The 25,165-nt window shown below is 44.4% G+C and overlaps 1 protein-coding gene across 5 annotated transcripts in view; it reads right to left on the bottom strand.

Annotated features, from left to right (window-relative positions):
* MAF (MAF bZIP transcription factor) overlaps positions 1-3,428 on the bottom strand; it is a 179,614-nt gene extending 176,186 nt beyond the window's left edge. For all 5 annotated transcript variants that reach the window (XR_005823506.1, XM_040570728.1, XM_040570729.1 and 2 more), the window contains exon 1: positions 762-3,428. Coding sequence is in view for 4 of the 5 variants with exons in the window: in XM_040570728.1 (XP_040426662.1) it covers positions 762-1,852 (1,091 nt within the window). In the remaining variant the exon portion in view is untranslated. The remainder of the gene's footprint in view (positions 1-761) is intronic.
* Positions 3,429-25,165: the final 21,737 nt, after the last annotated feature.

The following is a 25,165-nucleotide window of genomic DNA, read 5'->3' as shown; positions in this document are numbered from 1 at the left end:
GTAATGCATGAGATGAGTATGGGATTCTAATGGCAGACTAAAGTCTCACATTTGGCAGATTAAGGCCAAAACTCACATGAACACACCGAAGGTTGATGCAGGCTTGATTTTGGCAGGTTGATCTAGGTATATCTCTAGTTTTGCACAACAACGCTAAAAACTGATGGAACTCAGCAAGCTGGAGTCTAAAAATTTCACATTGTTTTTCTATTTTTTTGTGTTTTTTTATGTTTTTTGTTTTTTTTGTGTGTGTGTTTTTTTTTTATTATTTACTTTTCGCAAAGCTCAAATCTCATATGAAGAACTCAGGATGGCAAAAAAAATCTGACTCTTGGACACAGCAAGCTCAAAAGAAAAAAAAAATCATGAACTTAAAAATATATATATAATGTGGATGGCAGGTTTCAAAGAAGAGCAAGCTTCATATGAAGAACTGAGTTGGTGGTGAGTTGGATCTTTTAAATTTAAAAAAAAAAAAAAAAAAACAGCAAGCCCCCACAAAAAAAAATAATAAAAATAATAATAATAAACAGAAAAGAAACTCATGTAGAAGTTTAGGTCGGCCACCACGGAGCCAGCCCACCTTAAAAAAAAAAAAAATCAACCCAAAACCAACTTGGTTTTAAAATCGTTTTGAGTTTAAAAACAACAAAAAAAAAAGTGACACGAGGTGGCAAGCTGGGTTGTCGCTCTAGCAAAGCCCCCAACAACAACTCACACGGAGAACTTTTAGTTAAGGTGGCAAGGCTGTGGGCACTCACATGAAAAACTCTGGAGAGGAAGGGTTGTCGCTGCTGGATCCGTTTTCTCTGAAGCCATTGCTGACCAGCTTCTCGTACTTTTCCTTGTAGGCGTCCCTCTCCCGGACCAGCCTGGAGATCTCCTGCTTTAGGTGCTCCACTTGCTGCAGCAGCTGGTTCTTCTCCGACTCCAGGACGTGCCGCTGCTGGACCCTCTTGAAGCGGCAGGACTGGGCATAGCCCCTGTTTTTGAGGGTCCTCCTCTTCTGCTTCAGCCGGATCACCTCTTCCTTGCTGACGCCCCGCAGCTGCCGGTTGAGCTCCCGCACCGACATGGTGACCAGCTGCTCGTCCGAGAAGCGGTCGTCGAAGTGCAGGCCGCCTCCGCCGTGGTGCGGGTGGTGCAGCCCCCCGGCGCCCCCGCCGCCGCCGCCGCCGCCGCCGCCGCCGCCTCCGGAGCCGGCGGCCGACGAGGAGGAGGAGGAGGAGGAGGAGGAGGAGGAGGAAGGCGGCGCGCTGCCCGGCGCCGCGCCGTGGGGGTGCCCCCCGGCGCCGTGGTGCGGGTGGTGGTGGTGGTGGTGGTGGTAGTGGGGCGCGCCGCCCTGCGCCGCCGCCGCGGCGATCACCGCCGACACCACGGCGGCCGCCGAGCCCATCTCCTCGGCCGGCCCCGAGCCCCCGGAGCCGGCGGCCGCGGCCAGCTGCTGCCCTCTAGCATAGCCATCGAAGGCGCCGGGCAGCGGGTGGTGGCTGCTGTTGATGAGCGCCTCCACCGCGTCCTCCGGGCTGAAGCCCAGCGCCTCGGGGTTGAGCTGCTGCGGGTAGCCCGTCATCCAGTAGTAGTCTTCCAGGTGGCCCTTCTGGTCGCTGCCGGAGCCGGGGCTGGGCGCCGAGAAGCTGGGGGACGGGGGCACCGAGCTGCAGGGCGTGCTCATCGGGGTGGAGGAGAGCGAGCCCCCGGCGATCAAGCGGCCGCACTGGCTGATAATGCGGTCGGTCTCCACCGGCTCCTTTTTCACTTCAAACTTCATCAGATCGAAGTCATTAACATATTCCATGGCCAGGGGACTGGTGGGCAGGTCGGAGCCGCTCATTGCCAGTTCTGATGCCATCCTTTTGCTGCTGACAGTCCTCCAGAAAGGGTGCGCTCCGGGAGCGAGGGGACTGCTCTGAGTTGCCGCCGGGTGAGCCAGCTTGCTGCCGGGCGAGCTCCGCTCCGCACCGCTCCGCACCGCTCCGCACCCCTCCGCACCGCTCCTCCTGCCGCTGCCTCTCGCCGCAGCCTCGGCTCCGGCTCCGCTCCGCTCCGCCCCGGCCGCTCTCGCTCCGGCTCCGCGTTATCCCTTGCAGAGTCTCCGCTGCTGCTGATGCATCAGAGCGAGGGGCTCTCGCTATTCGCCTTTTGCATAAAGGTTTTTTTTTTTTTTTTCCTCCTCTCTCTCTCTCTCTCTCCTCTCTCTCTTTTTGCAGCTTGCAAACTGCAGCTGGAAGTGTTAGCTGGTGTTGTTGCGAGTAAATCTCTCCCTTTTTTTTTTTTTTTTTAGGTTCGGTTTGGTTATTTTTAACACTTCATGGTGCCTTTCCTCTGGGCTTTCTCATGCAAAGTGCAAAGTGAGGAGAGAGGTTCATCGGGGAAAGGAGGAGGGAGAAGAGACCGAAGACAAAAAAAAAATCAAAGTCGATATCGCAACCAAAATAATAACAATCATTAAAAAAAAAAAAAAGGAGAGAGAGAGAAAAAAAAAAAAAAAAAACAACTCAACCCCAAAGCTACGGCAAGAAGATGAAAAATATTTTAAAGGTTTCATCCAGCAGGAGAGTTTAAAAGCATTGCAGAGTTTTATAGCGCTCCTGACGTCAGCCTCCGAATGGCAAATTGGCTGGGCGGGCGGCCCAATGGGCTGCCTGCAGCCGCCGGCATTAGCATAATAGTATAGAAACAAGGAAACTTTTCGGGGCTGTCAATCAGGGCGCAATCAGCTGACTGTCAGCTGGGAGCGCCGTAACCCCTTCCTGCCCGCCCCGCTCACCGGCGACCGGGCACCGGGCTGGGGCCGCTCCGCCCGCCGGGACGCGCCGTCGGGTGCCCGCCCGGCTCCGCTCCGCTCCGCGCTGCCTTGCTTTGTCCTGCTCTGCCCTGCTCTGCCCTGCTCTGCCCTGCTCTGCCCCGGGGTGCGGAGCCCCCGGGTGCTGCTGGCCGGCCGGGCACCCGAGGGCACCGGGGGACTTGGCCCGGGGGCGTGCGGGGACGGCCCGAGGGAGGGGGCGGCTCCGCGGGGCTCGGCGGGGCTCGGCGGTGCTGCCGAGCGCAGCCGGGCTCCAGCCGGTACCTGGTGCCGGTACCGACACCCCCGGGCCGCCCCCCCGCGGCGGCTGCCCCCTGGGTTTGCCGCTTGCTGCCGGCAGCGATCGTTCCCCGGCCGCCCCCAGCAGAGAGGTCCGAAAGCCCTGCAAGTTTGCAAGCCCCGCTCCCGCCGGCGCTCGGCCTGCCTGGCCGGGCTAATTAACGGAATACATCGCGAACTAATTGTCTTCCCTTTAGCCTCCCCTCCCGGTGCCCCTCGGCCGGGGCTGGAGGGGGGAGCCGTGCGAGCGCGGAGCGGGCTGCACCCGGCGGTGCCGAGCGGCGGCGGAGCGGCTCCGTTCAAACCTCGACAGCGCCATCTCTCGTCGAAAGGTCAGTGCCGAGGCCGTCCCCGGCCGGCGCCGAGCCGCGGGAGCCGAGCCGAGCCGTGCCGGGCCGTGCCGTCGGGGCCCCGCCGTCGGGGCCGGCCCCGCCCGGCCCGGCTCGGCTCGGCTCGGTTGGGGTCCCCCCTTGGTCCCCCCTTGGGCCGGGGAAGCCCGCAGCCTGTCGAGCTGCCAGGCTCGCTTTGCCGAGCGAGCTTTATGGGAATATCGATAGAATTAAAGTTACTTGTAATTCCGTGATAAATGAGATGTCTCTAGTAAGTAAGATTAAGTGCGGCGCTATAAAGTTGTTTATCTGAAAAGTAATTCTCAGAAACCTGACTTCTGACACTTGGTCATATATTAAACCAGCTTCTTGAACATTGTACTTCAAATCCTCCCTTCTCCCCTTGCCCGGTCCCTTCCCCCTCCGAGTTTGCTATTTATAACCGTGCACGGGGTATGACTTTGTAGGTGCAGGCAAGTCTCTGGGTAATTTTTCACCAACTGTGAAAATCATCATTTGCGATAGCCAAAGAATCTCTGCTTCGGAAATAATACTTGGCTAGTGGATTCACAAATGGATAACATCTTCTGACTATGCCATTATCAGTACGAGTGCCAGTACTAACATCTGAAAGTCATACAGCGTGTACTGTTCCTGGCAGTTAAAAAGGTAGGGCATACTGCAAATTTAGGAAGATAACTACATCTAGAAGTGATCGCAGAGGCAATCCTGTAAAGTTAAAAAACGCTACCGCCGTCGCTAACAAAATTAAAACAGTTCTACACAGCCTCACAATGCACACGCACAGAGAACCGTGGACATCTGCTGGGTTTATCTTGCAGCTGATATTCGTGACATACTTAATACAACTTAACTGCTCGGGCTGGCTTCCCCATTTCTTCACATCGTAGGAATCAACAAAACTTCCAGACTCGCAGCATAAATCCCCGCAGGACAGTCCAATTCCCCGTATTTGTTTTTTTCCCGAGGAAGATGAATGTGGTACTGTATATCACTTAACGTGCTCACCTATGAGGGGCATAAAATGTGTGCTAATATTTTTAAATGAAAAGGTTATTGCTTTTCAGAACATACAATCATAGTATTTCACTTGCCCGTTTGATAGATGTCTGTGGAAATATGGCTCCAGCCCCATAAAATAGTTTATTTGGACGTGAGGATTCAAAGTGCTACATTTGCAAACTAGTAAATTTCCTGAGTAAACTCTGAACTCGAGACAAAGAGTATGAAATTGTGTGAGCTAATGGGGACCGTCTGTTAATTGATATCAATGTAAGCAAGTGCTGCAAATTAAATCAGAGCTCTGACCTACCAGAACAGCAAGTAAAATTATTAGTTGTACAATATTGTTCTTGTGTGATTATTACACAGAGCTGCCACACCAAAATGTCTCTGCTGCTCAGCACAGCAGAGAAAAAAGATTATTAGCAATTTTTGGATAACCTTCAGAAGCAACATTCTCCTCTCTCCACTATATAATTCTCATTTTAGTACTATTTTTCTTTATTATTTGGCTATTCACAATGGGTGTCTAAACATTTACAGTCCTCTATTAACAGTGTTTCTTTCATAACAATCGCACACTTTCATTTCAATTAGAGCTATTCAGTCTTCAGTTTTTCCACAATTATCACAGGCCAATTCCCCCAGACTGCTCCCTTTTCCCAGCACTGCTCGTTCCTGATCCAGGCAGAGGGAAACCTCCAGCGTCCCCCTCGTAGCCCCTTGCTCCGGTTTGTTTTCAAGCATCTCTGTTCAACAACGCGATGTGGAGCCCTGCCTGCTCGCAGCTTGCTGCTGACCTGCTTCAGGAGCTTTCAAACTAATGTATATTTATTGCGGGAGACTTTTCTGACAAATCATGCAGGGGGACGTGAAACATTAACTCCAAATTCACTCGAATTGCGCTGCACTGGGACGAGCACGCCAGCAGCATATGCATGAACTTTCATCGCTGAAGCGTGCATGTGTGTGCATGTGTGTATGTATCTAGCACAGAAGATTTAGCAGAGGCGAACGTGCAGGTTATGAGTTATACAGACCCAGAGTGTAATTTGTTATAACTTAAACGCATGTCAAGAACAACACATTAAGTACAGTTGCTGCTCCTTTTGTTTACCTAGTGTCTTATTTTATGGTGCAGAACTAAGCAGTGTCCACCGAATTTGACTATGAAACCGGCCAAATTGATTTCAGAAAGACTTCTTCGGAGTAACAGAGTGATAAGGCATAAACTGCTTCTAGGTGCAGTGCTAGATAAATCCTTTTAACAGTCTTCAGATCAGTTAACAGGGTAAGTAAATCACATATCACTGTTAGCAGATTTATGGGAGAGAATTAATAGAATCAGACGAGATAATCTGGTAGGGATAAAATTGCTGAGGAAACAGTCCTGCCTTATATTTGAGGATCTGAAACAACAGTCTGATTACTGGGAGTCATTATGGATCAGTGAATTATGAGCTAAATCATCATAATAGTAATTCAGTATTTATTAATTCTTTTCTCTTTAAACAACTCACAGACGCAAATAAAAGCCTCTCTCTCTTTGAAGACACATTCTTTATATATTTTTATTGGATGTAATTTACTATTTGCATTACCTGTATTTACTTCATAATTGAACATTTTGCATTCAAATTTATGTAATGCATTATGCTTGAGAATATATTTCTCCCTTATTAGCATAAATAGTCACCTCATGAATTACTAACAAAGTTTATCTGAAAATATAGGTATATTTTTTATTAAGTGGAGCACAAACATATGTACAATAAATTCTGATTTGCCAGTCGTGTTGCAGAAACACATAACAGCCCCGTGTCGGAGAAGAGGGAGAAGAAACAGCACTGAAGAAGCAGAATCGATTAATACGTGTGTACTTGTGACAATTTTTTTCTGTCGATGCTTTGCTTATTTTTAATGAAGAATTAGTGACTCGAAGGGTTACTTCAGAAGGAGCAAATGAAAAAGGATCCTGCAGTGACTGTCTTCTCCCTGTCCCCCCCAGTGCTTCCCGACGGATGTGGCTGGCTGAGGCTTTGCCTCTGCAGTCTTGCTCCGGCTGAGTTCCCACGGACCCGCAGCTCACCACGAGTGCGTGGTGCTCTAAAGTCACTTTTTGAAAAATTTCTCTCTTTCCCTTAATCCTGCTTTTATGCTTGGGCTTCAAATCCCAATAATCAATATAATTTAGGCCCATCCTGCAGTATTAATGCAACCCTACTTATGCAAAGAAAACCCCAACCCTATTGACTTTGAGAACTGCAGGATTGAATCCTTGATCCCATTGAAACGAGTGACAAAACTTCTATTGATTTCAGGGGAAGCAGGATCAGGCCCTTGATGTTAGCAATTTGTTTATGTCAAAGGGCTGGTGCTACAAAGAATGAAAGACAGCAGCAGATCCGATGGCAGGAAATAAGGTCTGCTCCCCCAAAGTCAAAGGCAAAATTCTCAGTTAACTTGGGATGGATCTCCTTCACACTCAGGCTTTACCACCGTGATACAAACCATGTGCTAACATGCACGTATATTTGGTTTGGACGCATAGAGCAAGTCCTCCTGGGAGTGTTCAGATGAGCACGTCTATAAAAGTATCACAGCAAAATGAGCTACTTCTGCCACTCTCACTTTTCCCAAGCCTGGTACAATCCATTTCCGTGACTACAGTTTTCTGCCCCATACGCCTCTGATAGTGCTCTTTTATTTTAAGGCTGAGAAAATCTTCCTTTTAAACTCATGCTGAGCATCAAATTGGACTCCACTTGCAGCTGAACATCTTGGCTGCCTCTTCCTCTCCACCAGCAGCTCCAGTATATTTTATGTAGAATTCACTCTGCTAATGAAACTTGCTTTTACTCTCTGTTCTCTTTCCAGTTTTGCATTAGTGTTGCTGAATCCATCAGGCTTGCCACCTTTGAAGATCTCTTAAAACTGTGCAAAAGGGGACAAAAATGGTTTATTTTTTCTATAAAGAATCCTATTTGGCCAGCCTGCACAGACCCTGAATACACTACCTCTATTGTATTTAAAGTTTCTGTTGCTAAGTAGAAAAAAAAAGTTTAAAAAGGCACACTTAAACACACATCTTGGTAGTTTTTGTGTAGCATCCGAGTGTTTTAGCTCTAGAAATTGTGAGACATTAGCAGCTGCTTTTACTTTATTCCTCTCAGCAGTCACTGTGTGGAAAGACGCAGCACTGGTGCTACACCTGAGTGCCTGAGCTTGTCCTGTGTCAGAGAGAAGGGACTGGTTTTCAGAAATCAGATTATTTTTGTCACTTGCTTATAATGTTTGTAAAATACTAGAAACATGCTGAATAACTTCATATGATCCGGAAAGAATTTCTTTCTCTGAAGGGAAGACACCTCAGAGGTGCAACTGAGAAGCTGCGAGCGGCTCTGAGAGGTGTCTAAAGGTTGGTGCCATGAGGTTTGTGTAGTGCCTGCTTTATGATGCATGTCCTGCTTTGCTAATTCTCATGAATGGCTTTGCCTCAATGTAAAAATCAATAAAGGCATTTTGATGCCAAAAATCTATTTGTCTAAAAGATAAAGAAACTGAAATTGCAATAAAGATTTTTATCAAGCTTTATGGTGGAATTTATCATTTATAACTTGAATGAGCATGTTCAGTTATACAATGTGGTGTTTGCTCTGAAATTAGCTGAAGTGAGCAAATGGAGGATCTGGTAAAATCTAGTGCACAGATTAATCTAAAATCTCTACAGAAAGAGAAAAGTAGCATTAGTTAAGGGAGGAGAATAATGCAGTTATATCACTGAGCTGTCCTGGCACTGTCCTGCGATATGCACGATGTGTTTGTATCTATTTTAGCTCTGAAAATCATTGCTGCTTTTTTCCCTTCTGCTCTGCATTAAGTTTCAGCAGCAAGGAACAGTCGCAGTGGCAGCATGGGAAAAAAAAAAAAAAAGTGAATTTTATGTGCTATCCCTTCCCTAAAGACAACTGTCAGTTAGTGGTGAAGAGGGCTTGATTCTGGCATTGTGTTTTGATGTGTTACTGTGAAGGTTGAGGCAGTCTTTATTAAAAGTTATGAACATCAGTAAATTTTAAACAAATCTGCGATTTGCCAGTGCCAAGCATTTCCCCCGCTGTGCACTCGGGTTCTGCTGATGGAATCAGCTGTGGGGCACGGTGAGAGACAGCAGGTCGAAGGGGCTTTGTGGCACTGCAATGACAAGAGAGCCTTAAAACACAGGTAGAGCCCGAGCTAAGGACCTCAGTACAGGTGCGGAAGCAAGCCAGGAGCCCTGCACACCTCCCTTAGACCTCTGCCCGTCCATCCCTGAAGCAGGCACCCGCGCGGCGAGGATGCCTCAAACATGATGAGAGCTGTCGGATGAAAGGTGGCTGCGAGCGCAACACACTGTAAATCAAAACCCCAGATGAGCTGTACGTACAAGAGCATGTAAGGATCTTACGTTACCTCCAACCTCTAATTATCCAACTGAATCTGGCCTAACCTGCTTATCTTCTGAGCATTACTCACAGGGTTTTGGCAGGAGGAGGTGTCAATGAATACGAGACAGTTCTGGAGCCAACACCTCTGCCAGCTGAACTGGCAGGAGCTGAGGTTTAATCATGGGCAGAAACTGGGGGGATGGGGGTGTTTCCCCCTTCCCAGCCGGTTCTGCCGTAATGGGCCCAGTTGATTATATCTCCTGCCCTCTCCGGCCCTGGTGAACTAGCTCTCCACCCATTCCCCAGGTCCAACAGCCACGCTCCACCTCTGGTGAAGGACGCCAGGTCTGATTTCTGTGTCAGGAGCTTGGCGGCTGGAGCTGTCTTTTTGACTATGGAGATAGAGCAGCATCTGTCAGAAAATCTATGTGAAAACAGTGCGGGTGCCAGCAAATGGGAGCTGTAGCTTTCTAATCAGCTACATTTGATTTGGTTTGATATATTTAACTTCTCCTTTTTTTTCTCCCACTATTGGCAAATGTGTTATTCTTCCCCAGAAATGAAAACAACCTGCAATTTATGGGATTGCTTTATAGAGTCTTGGTGCAGAGAAGTGTATGTCATGATGACATCTGATATCTTTCAGTGGCATTAATTGTCTACACCAAGAGATGGATGGAAAGTTTCATACCCCATTTTTTCCTCCTGCTCCCCCAGAATTAGCTCACTGTTTTGGAAGGGCTGGGCAGACCCAGTTCAGATTTGTCTCCATCCGGAGTCTGGGTCATTCGGAAACTCTAATCCTTAATTAAAAGGAAATGATAAAAATACCCATGAAATTAATTTTCACACCTGCAGTTGGAATTAATAATGGCAACCAGAGTGGCATCCTATTTCAGCTCCCTTGAGGTGACTAACAGTCCTGGTCATTAATATAATACCAACCACCAGAGGAATTCACTGTCTGAGGGATCTACCATGAAAAACAAATGATCCCCAGAGCTATGCCTGCACAATGGAAAATGGCTTTAGTCATGTATTAGTCATTTTATCACAAGATTGTATTTTTGCACTGGGAGGTTTGCTCTCTGATATTAAAAGAGAACAGAACAGAACAACAGCATTTGACTTGGTAATTTGCACACGGGTTTTGATTATGTTCAGGCTTCCTTGCTTTAGAAGGATGTGTGTAAATGACTAAGAACAATAAACAAAGTCTTGTATGTGTGAGGCTTTTTCATGCAAAGTTCACATGCATTTATTACCATCTGTGCTTTGAATCAGTCCTGCATGTATCTGCGAGCGACACTTGTACTTCACAGAGATAAGGGAGTGGTCTATTACTAAAACACCACTTGAATTTCCCCCCGATTCTGCTTCTCTCCCTTAATTGCAAGGGATGAAATGTGTCGAGTGCCTGCTTCACGCGGCTGGGAATCACTGTACTGCCACTGCAATTTCCCAGCCTTCAAAGATGACATGCAGCTAGCGAACTATAAAGCTAAGCGACTGCATGGTGGCTCTGAACTGCCTTCAAAAGGCATTTGCTTCTAGTGGTGGAGCAGCGTTAGTACTTCAAGCAGGACACAGAGCAGGTATGCACTCGAATCCTTTTGCAGAACCATCTTTCAGAAAGAATTTATCATCTAATTACATTTATTTAATCCTGCCCTAATGGACACGTGATAAACTACAAGGGTCTAAAATACAACCACCAACTTCAGCTTTATTTTCTTCCACTCTCACAACCAGCTTTGCTCATGAAAAGCAAAAAAACTATTGCCCATGCCCCAGGAGCCATCTGTACAGGGTGCAAGCATGTTTATATGACTACTTGTATTCGTAGCAAAAAGAAGGTGGTCTGTCACCTCTTCTTAATGAAAGACTGAGACGATTTTTAAGCCAATGCACACGTAACACATGCACACTGCGTTTATTCTTTCGGGGAAGCAGTAAGCTGTAACCTCGTGCTACTGCTAGAGGGAATCTTTCCATAACTGAAGCTGTCTGTTTGGTTCCATATTTAATATGTGGTACAAAGGGGCTTAAAGGTCTTCAGCAATTGTGGAGCTTATTTATTTGCACAGCACAGGAATTAGACTGAGAGAACTGGAGACACAGAATTGTTTCCCTGTAATTTGTACAGAGATTTCAGCCACAGCTCTTTTCTCTCCCTTTGGAGCATTTGCTAGGATCAGTTACTGTGAGTGTAGCTCACATTATTCCCTGTGGAGTAGGAGATAGGCAGGGCAGTTTCTCTCTTTATTCTTTCTTGTCCCCTCTGCAGATTTACACCTTTTATAGCTGTTAAGGTAACTACTGCACTACTTAAAGACTGGCCCTGCATAGTGGCAGGCTAGCACTTTTTGGTGTTAGTTTGGTCCCAGCAGGTTTAGATTCCATCTCCTGCAGTCTCTTCTAGCATTTTTTTTTAACTGCCTGAAATTCAAGGTTCAGCTTCAAGTTGGTTCCAGCAGCACTTGGCTATGTCCTTTCGCGACTGATGATCCCAAATAAAGCACAAGGAGCCACTAATAACAGGGATGATACACCATAAGGTTTCTATAGTGTTCCACATGACTCAAATAGTCTGCTATTAGTAAATCTAACCTTGCAAATTCAAAGGAAAGACATACATCATGGCACATTATTTTGCAAGTACAGCCAGGAATGCAAGGCTGGTTCTGTGGATGGAAGCACATTGTCATAGTGAGGAATCGGGATGCCAACACCTCCGTATCATCAAAATTACACAGGTCAGTGCAAAAGGGTGCACTACAGGTCAGCGCAAAAAAAGTGCGCTTAACTCTATAAAGGTCATGTAGTGCCTTGAGTTGTATGTGTCTGGGTCAAGCTGGTCAAGCTACCACATGTGAACTCTGATGTTTGGTCACTCCAAAACTAAACATTCTGGGTATTGGAAAAAAACCATGCCCCACCATGTCAGCTCACTACAGCCGTTGTCAGCTTCAACGATTAATTTTTAACCTCCTTTTCATTTTCCAGGACTGTCAGATGAGTAAACTCTCCACACCAGTCCTCAGCTGGGCAGCCTGTTGTTAGATCAGTGGAGGTGACAGCTCCTCAGGGTCTGTCCTCTCATTTCCCTGGAGCACCCTTCTTTGGAGAGGGTTTTTCTGTCCACATAGAAATATTAGTCTGACTGCCAACACAAATTCCTGTCACACCTATTTGCAGCAAAGGTGCTGCAGAGCTGCAGTTACAGTGTCAGAGCAGTGCTGCTACAGGATTTCCTCATGGAAAAAAAAAGTTCGGTTTTGGGCTTCTTGTGGTTTCTCTGAAAGATAACTGAGCTTTACATACACCAGTATCTGGAACTTGATCTTGGGGTCAGAAGTACAAGCATGTAAAGAGTGCCTTCTCTGCACAGGCGGGAATGGCTTGTAATCCCCCTTGTTATCTTCCCTGTCACCTGCTTTTAACAGCACCTCACGTTTGGAGACAATTGTCCTCCTTCTTTAAGCCTCCAGTGGCAGCTGGCAGGGTTGGAGGCAGGACTTCCAAGACGAAGCATTAGTTTATTCATAATTTTAAATGCAAAAATGACTCCTGTTGTGTGAGAGAGCACAGCAGCTATCTCTGCTTTGCTTGCAAGAAGAGGGGAGCTCTTCTGGAGGAGCTGGGACCACATTTATCACTGAAGCACTATGGGTTTTCATCTCCAGCTGCTTGGACTGCAATCAAAACCCATCCAAGGGATGTCTCTGTGAGTTTGGTGGGCATGTTGTCCTGCCACCTCCCTCGCTTCCAGAAAAATGATGGTTCAAGCCCAATGTGATTTAATTTCCTAAATTGCAGTCCTGCAAACCCAGGCTGGGAGTCTGAAAGCGAAGAGCCCCTTAGATTACACCCAGCCTGGAAGTCTGATGACTGTAACTTAGCAGATAACTATCTTTTATTAGCTAGCAGATATATTTATTGATGCTGCACAAGAACTTTGCCTCAGCTGGGGGCAAATAAAAGCAGAGGAAGTTTTTCAGCATTTGGACCTTCATTTGGGAATTTGAACTAATAACTTTCCGTCCTTCTGCTGTTTCACAAGTCCCCTAACTAATATACTGGGATGTGTGAGAATATTGCTATGACTCATAACCAGAGCTGCAAAGTCCAAATCCAGACTTCTTCAGAGGCTTGGAGTGGCTGGGGCAAGGGCAAATTTACAACAACAACAACAACAACGAAAATGTGGAAATGTGGAACAAACAACGAGATGCGGAAGACTTGCTCTGAGGAGTGAACGCCCATAGCAAACCAATGCTCTCCTGCATCAGCAGCCAGGCAGCAGTAGGCATGAGAGAAGTGCCTTGTACACCAGTCTTTCTGGTTAGGTGCGATTTTCATCACTCTGCTTCCAAGGCAATAGCACAGAAGAATAATATCACAATATACAGTATCCTGGACAGGTATAGCCTTTGGCCTTGCCAGAAAACCTAGCAGAAAGCTCAGGGATGGGACATCAGTTAGGTGAGCAGGCAGAAGGACAAAGCTAAGAGGAAAGGAAAAGTACTTGGCACTTAATTTTACCTCATATGGGGTATTCTTTTCTCACAGTTCACACCGATAAATAGCTGAATATTTTTGGAAAATATAAGAGCTAGTTAGAAGAACGGAGTTATTGCCTCATTCCCCTTGGCTGTCAATCCTATATAAAGTGTATGCTGCAAAAGTTTAATGACACTTTTCCATTAGGACAAAATAGTCTGTCCTCAGTCCCTCCTGCATGGCAGAAGAACAGCACCAGCTTTTCCATCATGCATGTCAAGTCATGCACAATTCACGGACCTCATGGTAAACATACCATCTGTAATGCAGAACAATTAGTCATTCCCACCACAGCTGAGCTTGGCTCATTTATGAACAGTGTGCAGTGAATGTTGTATCAAGACTGTGATGATCTGACGGTTTTAGGAATAAACCTTTCAAAGAATAGAAGACATTGATACAAAATTGAGGTGCCACAGAAAAGGCCAGATGTTCAACTTTTAGGTCTTTATAGGGCATGCAAATTTTTTCTCATGACTGAATGTGCATATTACCCATTGATGTGATCACTTATGCATCCAGCTCATCATCTGAATAGGCAAATATCTTATCTTCTGCAGCAACCATACTCAGGATTTAATGCAAAATTCATTCTTTTTGAAAATCAGTCCCCTATAACACAATGGTAAATCATCCATGATAAAGTGATATGAAGAGAAATGCTGCACCCTTCTTCTGAGGTCTTTATTTCTTTTCTCTAGAAAAATGTCTCCACCTTCATGCTGAAAGCCACAATTATTATTTCTTCGCATTCACAGTGTTACTGCTCAGTGGCTCACATCATTGATTGGGCTTCATTATGCTAAATTCTAGAATGCCCAAAGACCTAAATATAAAGCAGGAGACAACAGATACAAAAATAGATGTGGACCGCAAGGTAACCATGAACCACAGTAACACCCTGCATTAGTTCTGTCTTCTGAGACATGGTTAAGCAGAAATGGGGGGAGTCTGTATGTGAGAGGAGGTAACAAAGGATGAAGAGTTAGCTGTGGTTCTCACGTCACTGACTTACTACTGTTAAATTAATTGTTCCACCTCGTGTTAGACATCATAGCAGATTTCATGCAACCTGTGATTGAATGACATGCAAAAATGTTAGGGTTCTGATCCCTAAGGATAAAGTTACTTGTCCTTTTCATTTTGTTTCAGTTGGTTTGTTTGTTTGTATTTCTCTTAATAAAAGTACTAGTCTCCCAGCAATAACCAGTTCTCTGTTCTGCCATGGCATTTTGCCTTGCCTATAGTTTCCTGGCAGATCCAACAGCTATTGGGTTCCTTGCTCATTTCCTTTCCAAACATGTGATGTTTATATTTATTGGGTTTGAACAAACGGAGCAAATTCAATTGAGGATGATATGTAATATAATGTAATATAATATAACATAATATAAATTAAATGCACTTTACGTTTGTATACCAGCTTGTTAGCAGGCAGTACTGACCTTAACAAGAATTGCTTAGATTCCCATCTGTAGGCACCAGCATGTATAAGTCTCTTTGGTACGGAAATATGCTTTCCATTCATATTATGACCCACTGTTCTCTCATATATGACGACAGATAGGTAGGAAGCCAAACCTGCCATGATTGTCAGTGTATAAAATGAATGCTTTATCAGGAAAATATTCTTTCCCTACTAAGAAAACCCAAGCTATATTGTGTATACAAATAACATGCCTGTAGTTTTGGTGCCATAAAGAATAAATCATAATTTAGCCCTCTGCAGATAGCCTCTCTGCACTGAACTACATATTCCCTGAGGTCCACCTTCCTGGAGAGTGAAGAGCAGAACTGGAGGAGGTGGTGAGGATGGCAGTGCTCCCAGGGCCAATCTCTGCCCCTGCCACCCCTCATCATTTCTGCAAACTCGAAACCAAGAATGGATGAAATCTAAGTGCGTCTTTTCAGGTGATGTCAATGCCATGCCTACTTTTCTCTTTTCTAAAGGGTTATAGGAATTCTGGATCCGTGTCAGGTCTGTGATCCCCAGTGCAGAAGGGAAAAGGATTTTTAATGAAAACCAGCTTCAGTTGTGAATATTTAATACCGTGCCCAAGTGGTAACAGGATGATAAAGTTTTGATAGGCCTGGTATTGCCTTATATTTTTTTAAGGGGGAACTCTTCTCTCACTAACGGAAAAAGCATTTTTAATGCCAACATCAATATAAAATGCTGCTGGGACTTTTATATCATTTCAATATCAGGCCTGTGTTCAAGGAGCAAAAATAAATGCAGTGTTCCCAACCATTTGATATTATGGCTGAATAGCTTTCAACAAGCTCTTACCATGTTTTTATGCACAAAGCATGATTTGGAGGATGGGGATGGAAAATGAGGGGTTGGAGGGGTGGAGAAGCTTTTGTTTAATTTATAGGCACTAGCTGAAATGTTTAAGAGCAATCTTACAGGGGTCACACTATTTGGTGCATACACCAGGGTATTTTGCAAATAGCAGAATTTTTCCTTTTTTCTTCTTCTTTCTTTCTGGCAGCATCAATAAATTTTGTTTGATGCACTTTAAATGTTTAATTAAAACATTATGTTAGCACATTTACTGTAAGTGATAAAAACACTTTGGAGGTGGTCTTAAAGCAATTGGTGGCTCTGGAATTGCTAGACATGCACTAGTAAATCAGATACAAAGTCCATAAATTGGAATGATTCTCTTTCAGGCCTGTGCCATTTCACAGATATTAAAGCTGCTTAATTTAATTCCTCAGTAATGTGGAATGTGTACAGCAGCTGATGTGACTTCTTCAGACTGATTGTTTAAGGTCAAATAAACTCAGGCCTACAGAGCACCAGATAGAAATTCCCTTTTATATTAATACTGTTTATAATTCAGTTCTCTTTCAATCCCTTAATCAGAAAAGAAATGTTTATTGTGTGATATTGCTATAAAATAAGTAGGAATTGTAATGAGTATTTGAGAATGTAGAAAAAACATACACTAAGTCACAGCTACTGGTACCAACAGTCTCATCTTTTTAAGGAGGTTTATTCAACTTCAGAAGAAAACTTGCTTTTAATGCAAAGCAGACACTTTCATATATGGAATGTGTCTCTATAAAGTAAAAAGAAGTCAAAGCTACTGTAAACTGTTCCTTGCAAATGACGTTAACCATTCCTCAGCAAGTAACACCATCCCAAGATTATGCCCTATATTTACTACATGAAATCTATACCCAACTGAAGTCAACAGGAGTCTTGCCACTTCTTCCCATTGGAAGGGCTCATTCTTTTAGGAATTGCCTAGGTAGCATTTTTAGCAATCTGCAAGGGATAGCATCTGCTGCTCCACTGCTGTTTTAATACCTGCATTCAAAACACAATAGTAATAAAAGCTTCAGAACAAATTATTACGATTGGCTTCTTTGCCTATGTTGGAAATCTTTACTGAATCAAATTAATACAGAATATAAATATCACAATTAGATTTCACTGAGATGAGCAAATAATGAATCTTTCTTCTTCAGCTAAGAAAGTAGATTTTCTTGAGAAATCTCTGAGTCAGCATTTCCTGCAAGATGAACCTTTTTTCCCTTCCCCCAACAATGTCAATAGCTAAGAAGTCAATGATTTCCAAGGATGTCACGGATAGCTTGCAATAGGAAAGGTAAAAGTTCACTCATTTTGATGTGTACATAACCTATTTCAGTCATCTTTAACAATATGTAACATGAAATTCTTAGCATGGAAAACTTGACTAAATGTCATGTCCCCTATTCATAAAAAAGCAAGTAGGGGACATGACATTTAGTCACGTTTGTCCCAGGATGCACAAGAGAAATTAGCTCCCCTAGAGACATTACTCTGGAGTAGCAGAAGGTCTTCACAAAGAGCTCTGCAGTGGGAGCTGCTAGGTAGACAGCTTCTTGACATGAGGATTTCCAAGGATGTGAGCACTTCTTTTTCTTCTCTGCAGCGTCTAGCACCATGGAGTCCTGACTAACAGCTGAGATTAATGCCATGCAAGAAGTAAAGCAACAGTGTACAACACATGCTGATGTTGGTGATGTCAGAGAAGTGTGTTGGTGAAAATGATACTGTCTTCCTCAGTTTGTTTTTAATTCATATCTGCTCTCTTTCCTGATGAAACCACGTTTTTACCACCAGCATGAGGTAGAATGGATTTTTATCTCTCATGCATCAACAAAGTTATCAGCACGTTCTAATTACACTGTGTTGTGAGAAGCAGCAAGAACACAGCTGGATTTTCCGATTCCAGCTCTGAGGTGTCTGCAAGGCAGACATTTGAGAAAATAACTAGATACTGAGGCTCATTAGACCATGTAGCATTTAAACTAGGGTTGAATCTGTCTCATGAACTCTGTCCTGTGTGGTCAAATTCCAACTGCATGTCTGCCTGCCCTACTATTAATCACTTTTTGGATTAAGAGACAAAATCACCTCTCCAACATTCTTGAGTAAATGTGCTATTTTTCCATAAACAAACAAAGAAATCAAAACTATTTGTCTTAGCTTGTTGATCTGTCCAAGTTATCTCATCCTAGATCCAATGACTGTCCCAGATATTAACAGGAGAAATTCTCTTTAACAACTGCACCTCTTTTAAAGCTATTATTTTCTTCATTCTTATATTGCACTTGTTGCAGTCTTTAGTGGTTAAAAAGAGTAGCAAAGAGGTAAAGCCTGGACAATCTCACCCATCTTCACCTGACCTATTTCAAATTCTCATGACTGTCTCAAGAAACAGAGAAACCAGTTGTCTCCATACTTAGTGAGGCCTTCATTAATAAACTCTGACAAAACCCGGTCAAGCATCAAAGTCATTTTCAACAAAAATTAATAATGTGTGCTGGAGTAATTTTCAGAAGAAATTAACTGGGTGCACTGGAGTCATTTATGCCATTATTTCTGAAAAGAAGTATTCCTGATCCTGCATTTATCATGATGAATAATCTTAACTGGCGGAAAATAAAACAAAACAAACAAACAGAAAAACACTGATTTTGGCCAGTTCAAGTTTGGCCATTTTGCTTCTCATAAGGAAAAACATTTAGTGTCATATACCAGTTCCAACAGAGTTTTAAAGTACCTGTATTGGTCAAGTGTCACAAGGTGTTTTCACAAGTCAAGAACATCATTCCTAGTTACTGTGATTTTTGATTATTTCGTGGGCATTAAGCTCTTTATATTTTTCACAGGTTAAAATGCTCTCTTTAAGCATTCGTATTCGTAAATAACTGAGCAGATCAGTCCTCGAGATAAGTCCTCAAGGCCCACAGGATATTTTTTTTCCTTTATTTTGCGGAAAACTACATTTTTAAACAGTTTTGATATTTCATAATATAGCTTGTGACAGGGCTATTTCACCATTCACTAACGTGGGCTGCGGTGTCATCACAAAGTCCCTAACACTGTGTCAGTGTGAGTCTATGGAGAAGACATCAAGATGTCAACATATTCCGAAAGGGGAAAGAGTGTCAATGCAAGTCTACAGAGACATGGTGGTATGTGAAAAGGAAGCAAAATGAAATTGTATCCGTGATTGCACAGCATTGCCAGACAAAGGCATGTTCAGCCCAGAAGCTTTTTTAAGAAACGTGCAGTACTCAAGAGGAAGCAGCCAAGTAATCGTGATATTTTCAAATATTAGGGAAACTTTAGCTCTAAATAACTCTTCTGTGCTAAAATACCTAATCTATAATGAGAAGTCTCACAGTTGTGACAGGTGATTGGAAAATGATACAGTAGTGTGTGTTAAGAGGACAGATGAACCGCCCATCGAGATGTGCATTGCTGTCCTCCTAACAATTCTTCCCATGCAGAGAAACGGCTTAGGAGGTTCCCTTCCTGCTCTTTCCTGGTCACTGGTGGGTGCAGCATCCTCCTTCAGGGTTTGCACAACCTGTGGGCAGCTCAGAACAACAGTGAGCAACACCAAGGGGTGAGTCTTTTCCCATAACCAGAGAACCATATATGCCACAGCATCAGTACACAAATAATGCTCATGGTGCATCGTGGTACCTACGTTTCACGGAGCTGGTTTTGAGCTCACGAAAGACAGATCGAAAGGTTCATTTATGTTTAAGCAACCGGCCAAAGCCCTCAGGGATGCGCAGCTCCACCAGTCTCTGCAAGTGTTCATCTTTCCTCACCCCCACAAAATTTCATAAAATATTCAGCCCTGCAACTCCCCGTCCCACATGCTGCCTCTTCTCCCGGCTGTGCTGAGCACCATCCAGTGCTGTGAATCGAGTGGCTCCTGTAGCTCCTTTTCCTGCATGCCCTAGGGAAGGACACCCCACCCTTTCAGAAGTGCAGCTCTGTACTGTTGGGTTACATTTTTTTAGCCTAGACATCTGGAACACATCATCTAGGGGCCAGATTTGACCAGTATCTTCAGTTTATACCGCCTGCAGGAAGCAGAAGGGAAGAAGCCTCACATTACTGCAGCACAGATGAGTCTCAGTTATTTTTTGCATGATTAGCAGACAACAGAATGTAAAGGTACAAGTTAATGTATGGTCGGCCGCTGCCCTTTCTGACCCTCAGCAAGTTCCTCCATCAATACTTTTCACATAATAGCAAAACTAAGATCAGTGAATAAAGATAGATCCTTGCTGTGACTTGAATGGGGCTAGGTTTCCAGAAGTAATTGCACGTTTTAGGAATGGAAGCTTCTTTTCTTCAAGAGTTCTTGAAGGCCAACTGTCTGAAGTGATGGAGGCACCTAAAATTTAGAAGACTGTAGGCCAGAGGATGATTCGAAAGCATCCAGGTACTGCCCTCTCACTGGTAGCAGCAAACTTGTCAAAAGAAAGCTCTCCTTGCCCTCTTCCAGCTGAAAAATGGGACTCTGGAGACCCAACCACAGTACTAGGTGTTGTGAAAATAAGAATGAAAACACTCCAGAAAGTCTTGCTGCATTCATTTATCAGTGCAAAATTGCAAACAACCCAGGGTTCAGCATGGCAAAACAGATGAAAGATGCAATTGTCCTGACCTTGCTATATTTCCCCCGCCTTTTTGCTCTGCAGTGTTCTCCGTCATTCTAACAGGGGGACCTTTGTCATTACCACGGGCAAGGTCAGACTCGCAGGCACGTTGCTGCGGCTGCCACAGTGTGCGCAGAGCCAAACCCACCGCTGGTGCAACTCCACCAAAGCTCCCAGCCGTACAGAAGGGACTAATTTGGCCTTGTGTATTTTGAATAAATTGTTAACTCTTCTCGGCATGAAGAAGTGATTATTGAAAAGTTTGCCTCCACATACAAATGCAAATGACAGTCGAAGAACACGTGAATGTTAATCTTCCAAACCAAGTACGTAGACAAATGCTAGTCATTAGAAACATTTCCGTGCATTTATATTAGGCTGTCCTCTAAAAGACTTTTCAGACAAATATGTCATCAAGATATTCAAAACCATGTAATCTTATCCAAAGTTTCATCTATCAACAGTACAGTTTTCATCTCTCGCAGCTGTGTGTCAGAATGTGCAGGCAGATTAGCCAGCTGATAGCAAGGGGGGAGGGGAAAGAGGGGCTCTGTCATCATCAAGAAATACTGCTGGGGAGAAGAGACTCTTGCTGTTGATTTTCTAAAAAATCTCCCCAAGAACCCTTTCCATGCAGGGATGCAAGGGATGTTTGCAAAGACGTCAGATTTTTTGACCAGAGCTAGTGTTTGTTTCTGCTTGAAGTCCTCCTCCCCCCGCTTCCCCTTCCCTGCAGAGTCTAAGTTCTTGTAATGAAAAACATCCTGAGTACAATTGGGTATCTGGTGGTTGTGGCAAAGCATCCCCCTCCATAGTAGATTAATTCACCAGATTTCTTGTGCCTTCACAAGCCTGGGGAGCGCTAGATAAAGCCCAAATCCAGATTATTTTGAACTCCAGCTGCACCCTTCACCTTCCTCAAAGGGCAAATCCCCACACAGATCCCTTCTGCTAGAGCCAGAGGGATTGTGTTTTTTGTTTTGTTTTAAAAAAAGTATACCTCAACACTTTTCAGAAAGCAAATTCTGTAATTCTGTTGTTTCAAGGAGAGAGATGAATGATGACATATATGGGCTTCTGAAATAGATGCAAAGAGATAGGACTAAAACACACAGTAAAGCACTGTGAAATGATTCTTCAATATGAGATTCAATATTCTGCAGTTGTTGTCTATGAGACAATGTCTATGAATCCATGCATACGAATCCACGCATAATCTTTGAGTGTATTCATTTTTAAATATATTCTTTCAAGTGAATTTTAGCATTACTGAGGAGCTGTAGCTTGACAGCATTTGAAGACAATGTTTTCAAATTTGGGGAGAGTGGGAAAGATTTTCAAAACCACAGAAGAGCAGTTAGGACTTAACATCATCTAAAATAGGTTCTTGCTTTTCTGGGTATATTTGAAACCTCTTTTGAAATTAAGCCCTAAATCTTGGTGTTTAGCAGCAAAAAAAATGAAGTGCCTTGATTTTCAGAGTAGCAAATCCAATTAGTGCTGAACTACACAGAATGCTCAGCACCTCTGAAAATCAGGACACCTATCCCCAAAATCCCAGCTTCATTTTTGGGGGTTACCTTCATCTTTTTGTGTTTGTGGCATGAAGATGCCTCCCCATGGGATAGACAGAAACAAGGATGGTGTTAGCCATTATCTACAGGCTCTGATCTCAGCTTAAATTGGTATTTCAGCACAAAAGAGTCTTTTTTTGGTGAGGAATCCTATGATACAGACACTTTCCATCGTGGACTGAAGCCAGCTAATGTCAGTGTACTCACCAGACCATCTGGGGGGATTAGGGTAGGAGCCCCCAAACCTTTAACAGGGGGAGCACCAACTGCAAGGGAAGGCAGAGTTCTATCTCACCAGTATTCCTCTGAGCTTATCTGGTTCCCTAACTTCAATACCAAATCAATCTTTTTAATGGGAACTAATGCTTAACCTATTTCCGGACCTTTTCCCTCAGCCTTGGAAACGTGCTTTGGAGAAACTTGACTGAAAAAGTCAGGGCAGAGAGAAAGGCTTTTGGAGCAGATCTGGAGGTGTCCTTTGAGGTGGGAGGCAGAAGTTAGTTGTCTGCTGAAAGACAGCCCTTAAATGCAAAAGCAAAATCCATCCCATTCAAACATGCCTGGAAAAGGAACCCCAGTATGGTACTTCTTAAAGTGTCATTTTGCAGACTAATTTTTAACTCAAAAACATTTTTTAAAGCTTTTAAAATATTCATGTCTTTAGCTCCTTGCTTGGGAAAGAACCTTGGAAAAGAAGGGAAGAGAAGAAGAAACAAGGAGCAGGGTGGGAAGGGGAAGACATACTATTTGATGAAACAAGATGTTGCTCCAGGCCTGGGGCTTGCTGTCTTCCCAGCGAAGCCAAGCCTGCCAGCTTGCTGCCTGGGCACACACATCTGCCTGCCAGCCGAGGTCCACTGGGTCAAAAATCTGCTTTATAGATAGTGCCCTCAGCCTGCGTGTACCTAGAGGAGACGTTGTAGCCTATCAGGATATAGTCCGCATTTTTAAATGAGCTCATGTGCCGAAATATTTATTTGCTGGTTAGATGGTAGCAGCTCTGGAATAGCTGTTATGGTCTTCTGGGGACAGCGCACAACTTGTGCTGCTGCACGAGACTCGTGTACCAGGTGAGGTATTAATCTGCTTGGTTGAAATACTACGACCTGTCCACAAATCATTAATGCTGGCTGCAGTACTGTACACTGCTAACACATGTACTTCGGGGCCAATCAGTCACTGCGGTCCCACATTACAGATATTTAGCCCAGAAAGTTCTGCAGAAAGTCTGTTCCCAGCCCCGTTCTCTTGCTGGCCGTGCTGTCAGACCAGCACAAACCAGTGCCAGGCATGGGACCATGGGCGGAGGCTTTGGGGTTACAACTTCAGTAGGAAAGGAGGAGAGCATTCTGCCAAAAAAAGCATGGGTGGTGTGGCTTCGAGAAGACAGGGGCACTGAGCAGCAGGGAGCAAAGCTTGCTGGAGTGGTTTTTAAAGATGTTTTAGGAAACTGGCTTTGATTTTAACAGCTGGTTCTACCAAGAGAGACCAAACTGCCTTTGGCACAGCCCTGTCCTTTTTCTTCGCCTACACACTGCCATAAGCCACAAAGCACTCACCAAGACTCTATAACAAACTTGACTTCAAAAGACTAAAAGCCACAAAAAGCATAATGTCCCACAAGAAGGGAGCAGGAACATAAAGAGAGGTAGTAGCAGTGATTTCCCCATAAGTCGTTCCAGAAAAAGAGAAGTGGGCAGCCAGGATGCTATATTACACTTCCATATCTCTTGGTTCCCAGAGTCTCTCTAGTACCTCACAAAGGCTACCCAGCTTCAACCAGAAATTTGCCCAAAGGTAATGCAGAATTGCAGTGTGGACCCAAAGCATCCATGAAGGATATGAGCTCCCAGTGGGCACTCGGGACCTCTTTCCATCCCCACCAGAGCAGTCTTTCAGGAGCGAGCAGCCAACTACTGGCAGCAGTGCTATGCATTGCCATGGCTGTCTCCTCCTCATCAGGCTCTGAGGGACCTCAACAAAAGCTGTGAGGACTCAGCTAAGGCTGGCATTTCCTCTCCCTGTCTTGTCATCAATTTTTTTTTTTTTTTTTTTCTCAGAATGGCTGGAGTCAAGGATGTGGTCTTGGCCTTATCTTTGAACTTCCTGGCTTTTGTCACCAAGCATGTCACAAAGGCAATGTTATTAGCCCGGCTCTGCTGATAGCAACACAGAGATTTTGCTGCTGCTCTCAGAGACTTATTAGAAAAAAAAAAAAAAAAAGTTGCTTCAGGCTGATGCGATTGCTGTATGTACTCCCTGCCCTGTCTCTGTCTCTGGGGTGCTCAGATGGTGCCTCTCAAAGCTGAAGGGATCACAAAGGCCACTCTTGAAGGCAAGGACATTTCCCCCCGCGTGCAGTTTCACTGCACTGGTAGTGTCTCTGGCACTGTATCTGCAATTTGCACATTGCAAGCATAATCAAAACAGTTTTCCTCCTAACTCATAACAGCATTTCAGTGAGATGGGTTTACCATTGGTTGGTCCTGCCACACAACCCAGATTAAAAACAAAACAACAAAAAAACCCACACCCAAACCCTAGTGCTGTGTGTAATCAGAAGTCGTGTGTCCCACACTAGACAAGCCAAGCTGTACAGAGATAACAAAAGTTCAATAACTTCTTCAGCAGATTGAGCTCCTGATTACTGCAAACTACCAGTTTCAAAGAGCTGCAGCCTTGCCGGTGGGGATTCATTCACCCTTTCTCGAGCCAGGAAGCCACCTCCATTGCTGTGCCATGGGCTGGGAAGCCTCCAAGCACCTTCGGGAGCCCGTGAAGGTGCTTTCGTCCTAGAGAGGATGTCTCTAAGACATGGAGAACTCAACCTGCTTTCAGAAGGTTTTTCAGGCCAACAGAGGCACCTGAGGACTTGGATAAAGATGACACTGCCAGATGGCGTGGCCCAGGGAGAGGTTGAAATGAAGGCTGCAGGGGATGTGTACACTGATTTCTCCAAAGACTTATAACCATGATGAAGAAAGAAATAGCTCTGCCACAAGAGACTCTGATGAGAAAAGTCATTTGCTACTGAAATGTAATTTAAAAAATGTATTTAATACCAATTAACAACACAAGCCTGTAATATCCACTTATCTAAACTGCTCATGGATTACTTGCTTTTCACTTACTAACCTACCCACTAATTTCCACAAAAAAATGAAAATACAGGTCAGGCTTTTGCTACCAGATTTAGTTATT

Source organism: Cygnus olor, chromosome 12, assembly GCF_009769625.2.
Source record: "Cygnus olor isolate bCygOlo1 chromosome 12, bCygOlo1.pri.v2, whole genome shotgun sequence".
NCBI classification, from domain to species: domain Eukaryota; kingdom Metazoa; phylum Chordata; class Aves; order Anseriformes; family Anatidae; genus Cygnus; species Cygnus olor.
Note: the sequence above shows the minus strand (reverse complement) of the source record. Positions and strands in the feature narration are given on the sequence as shown.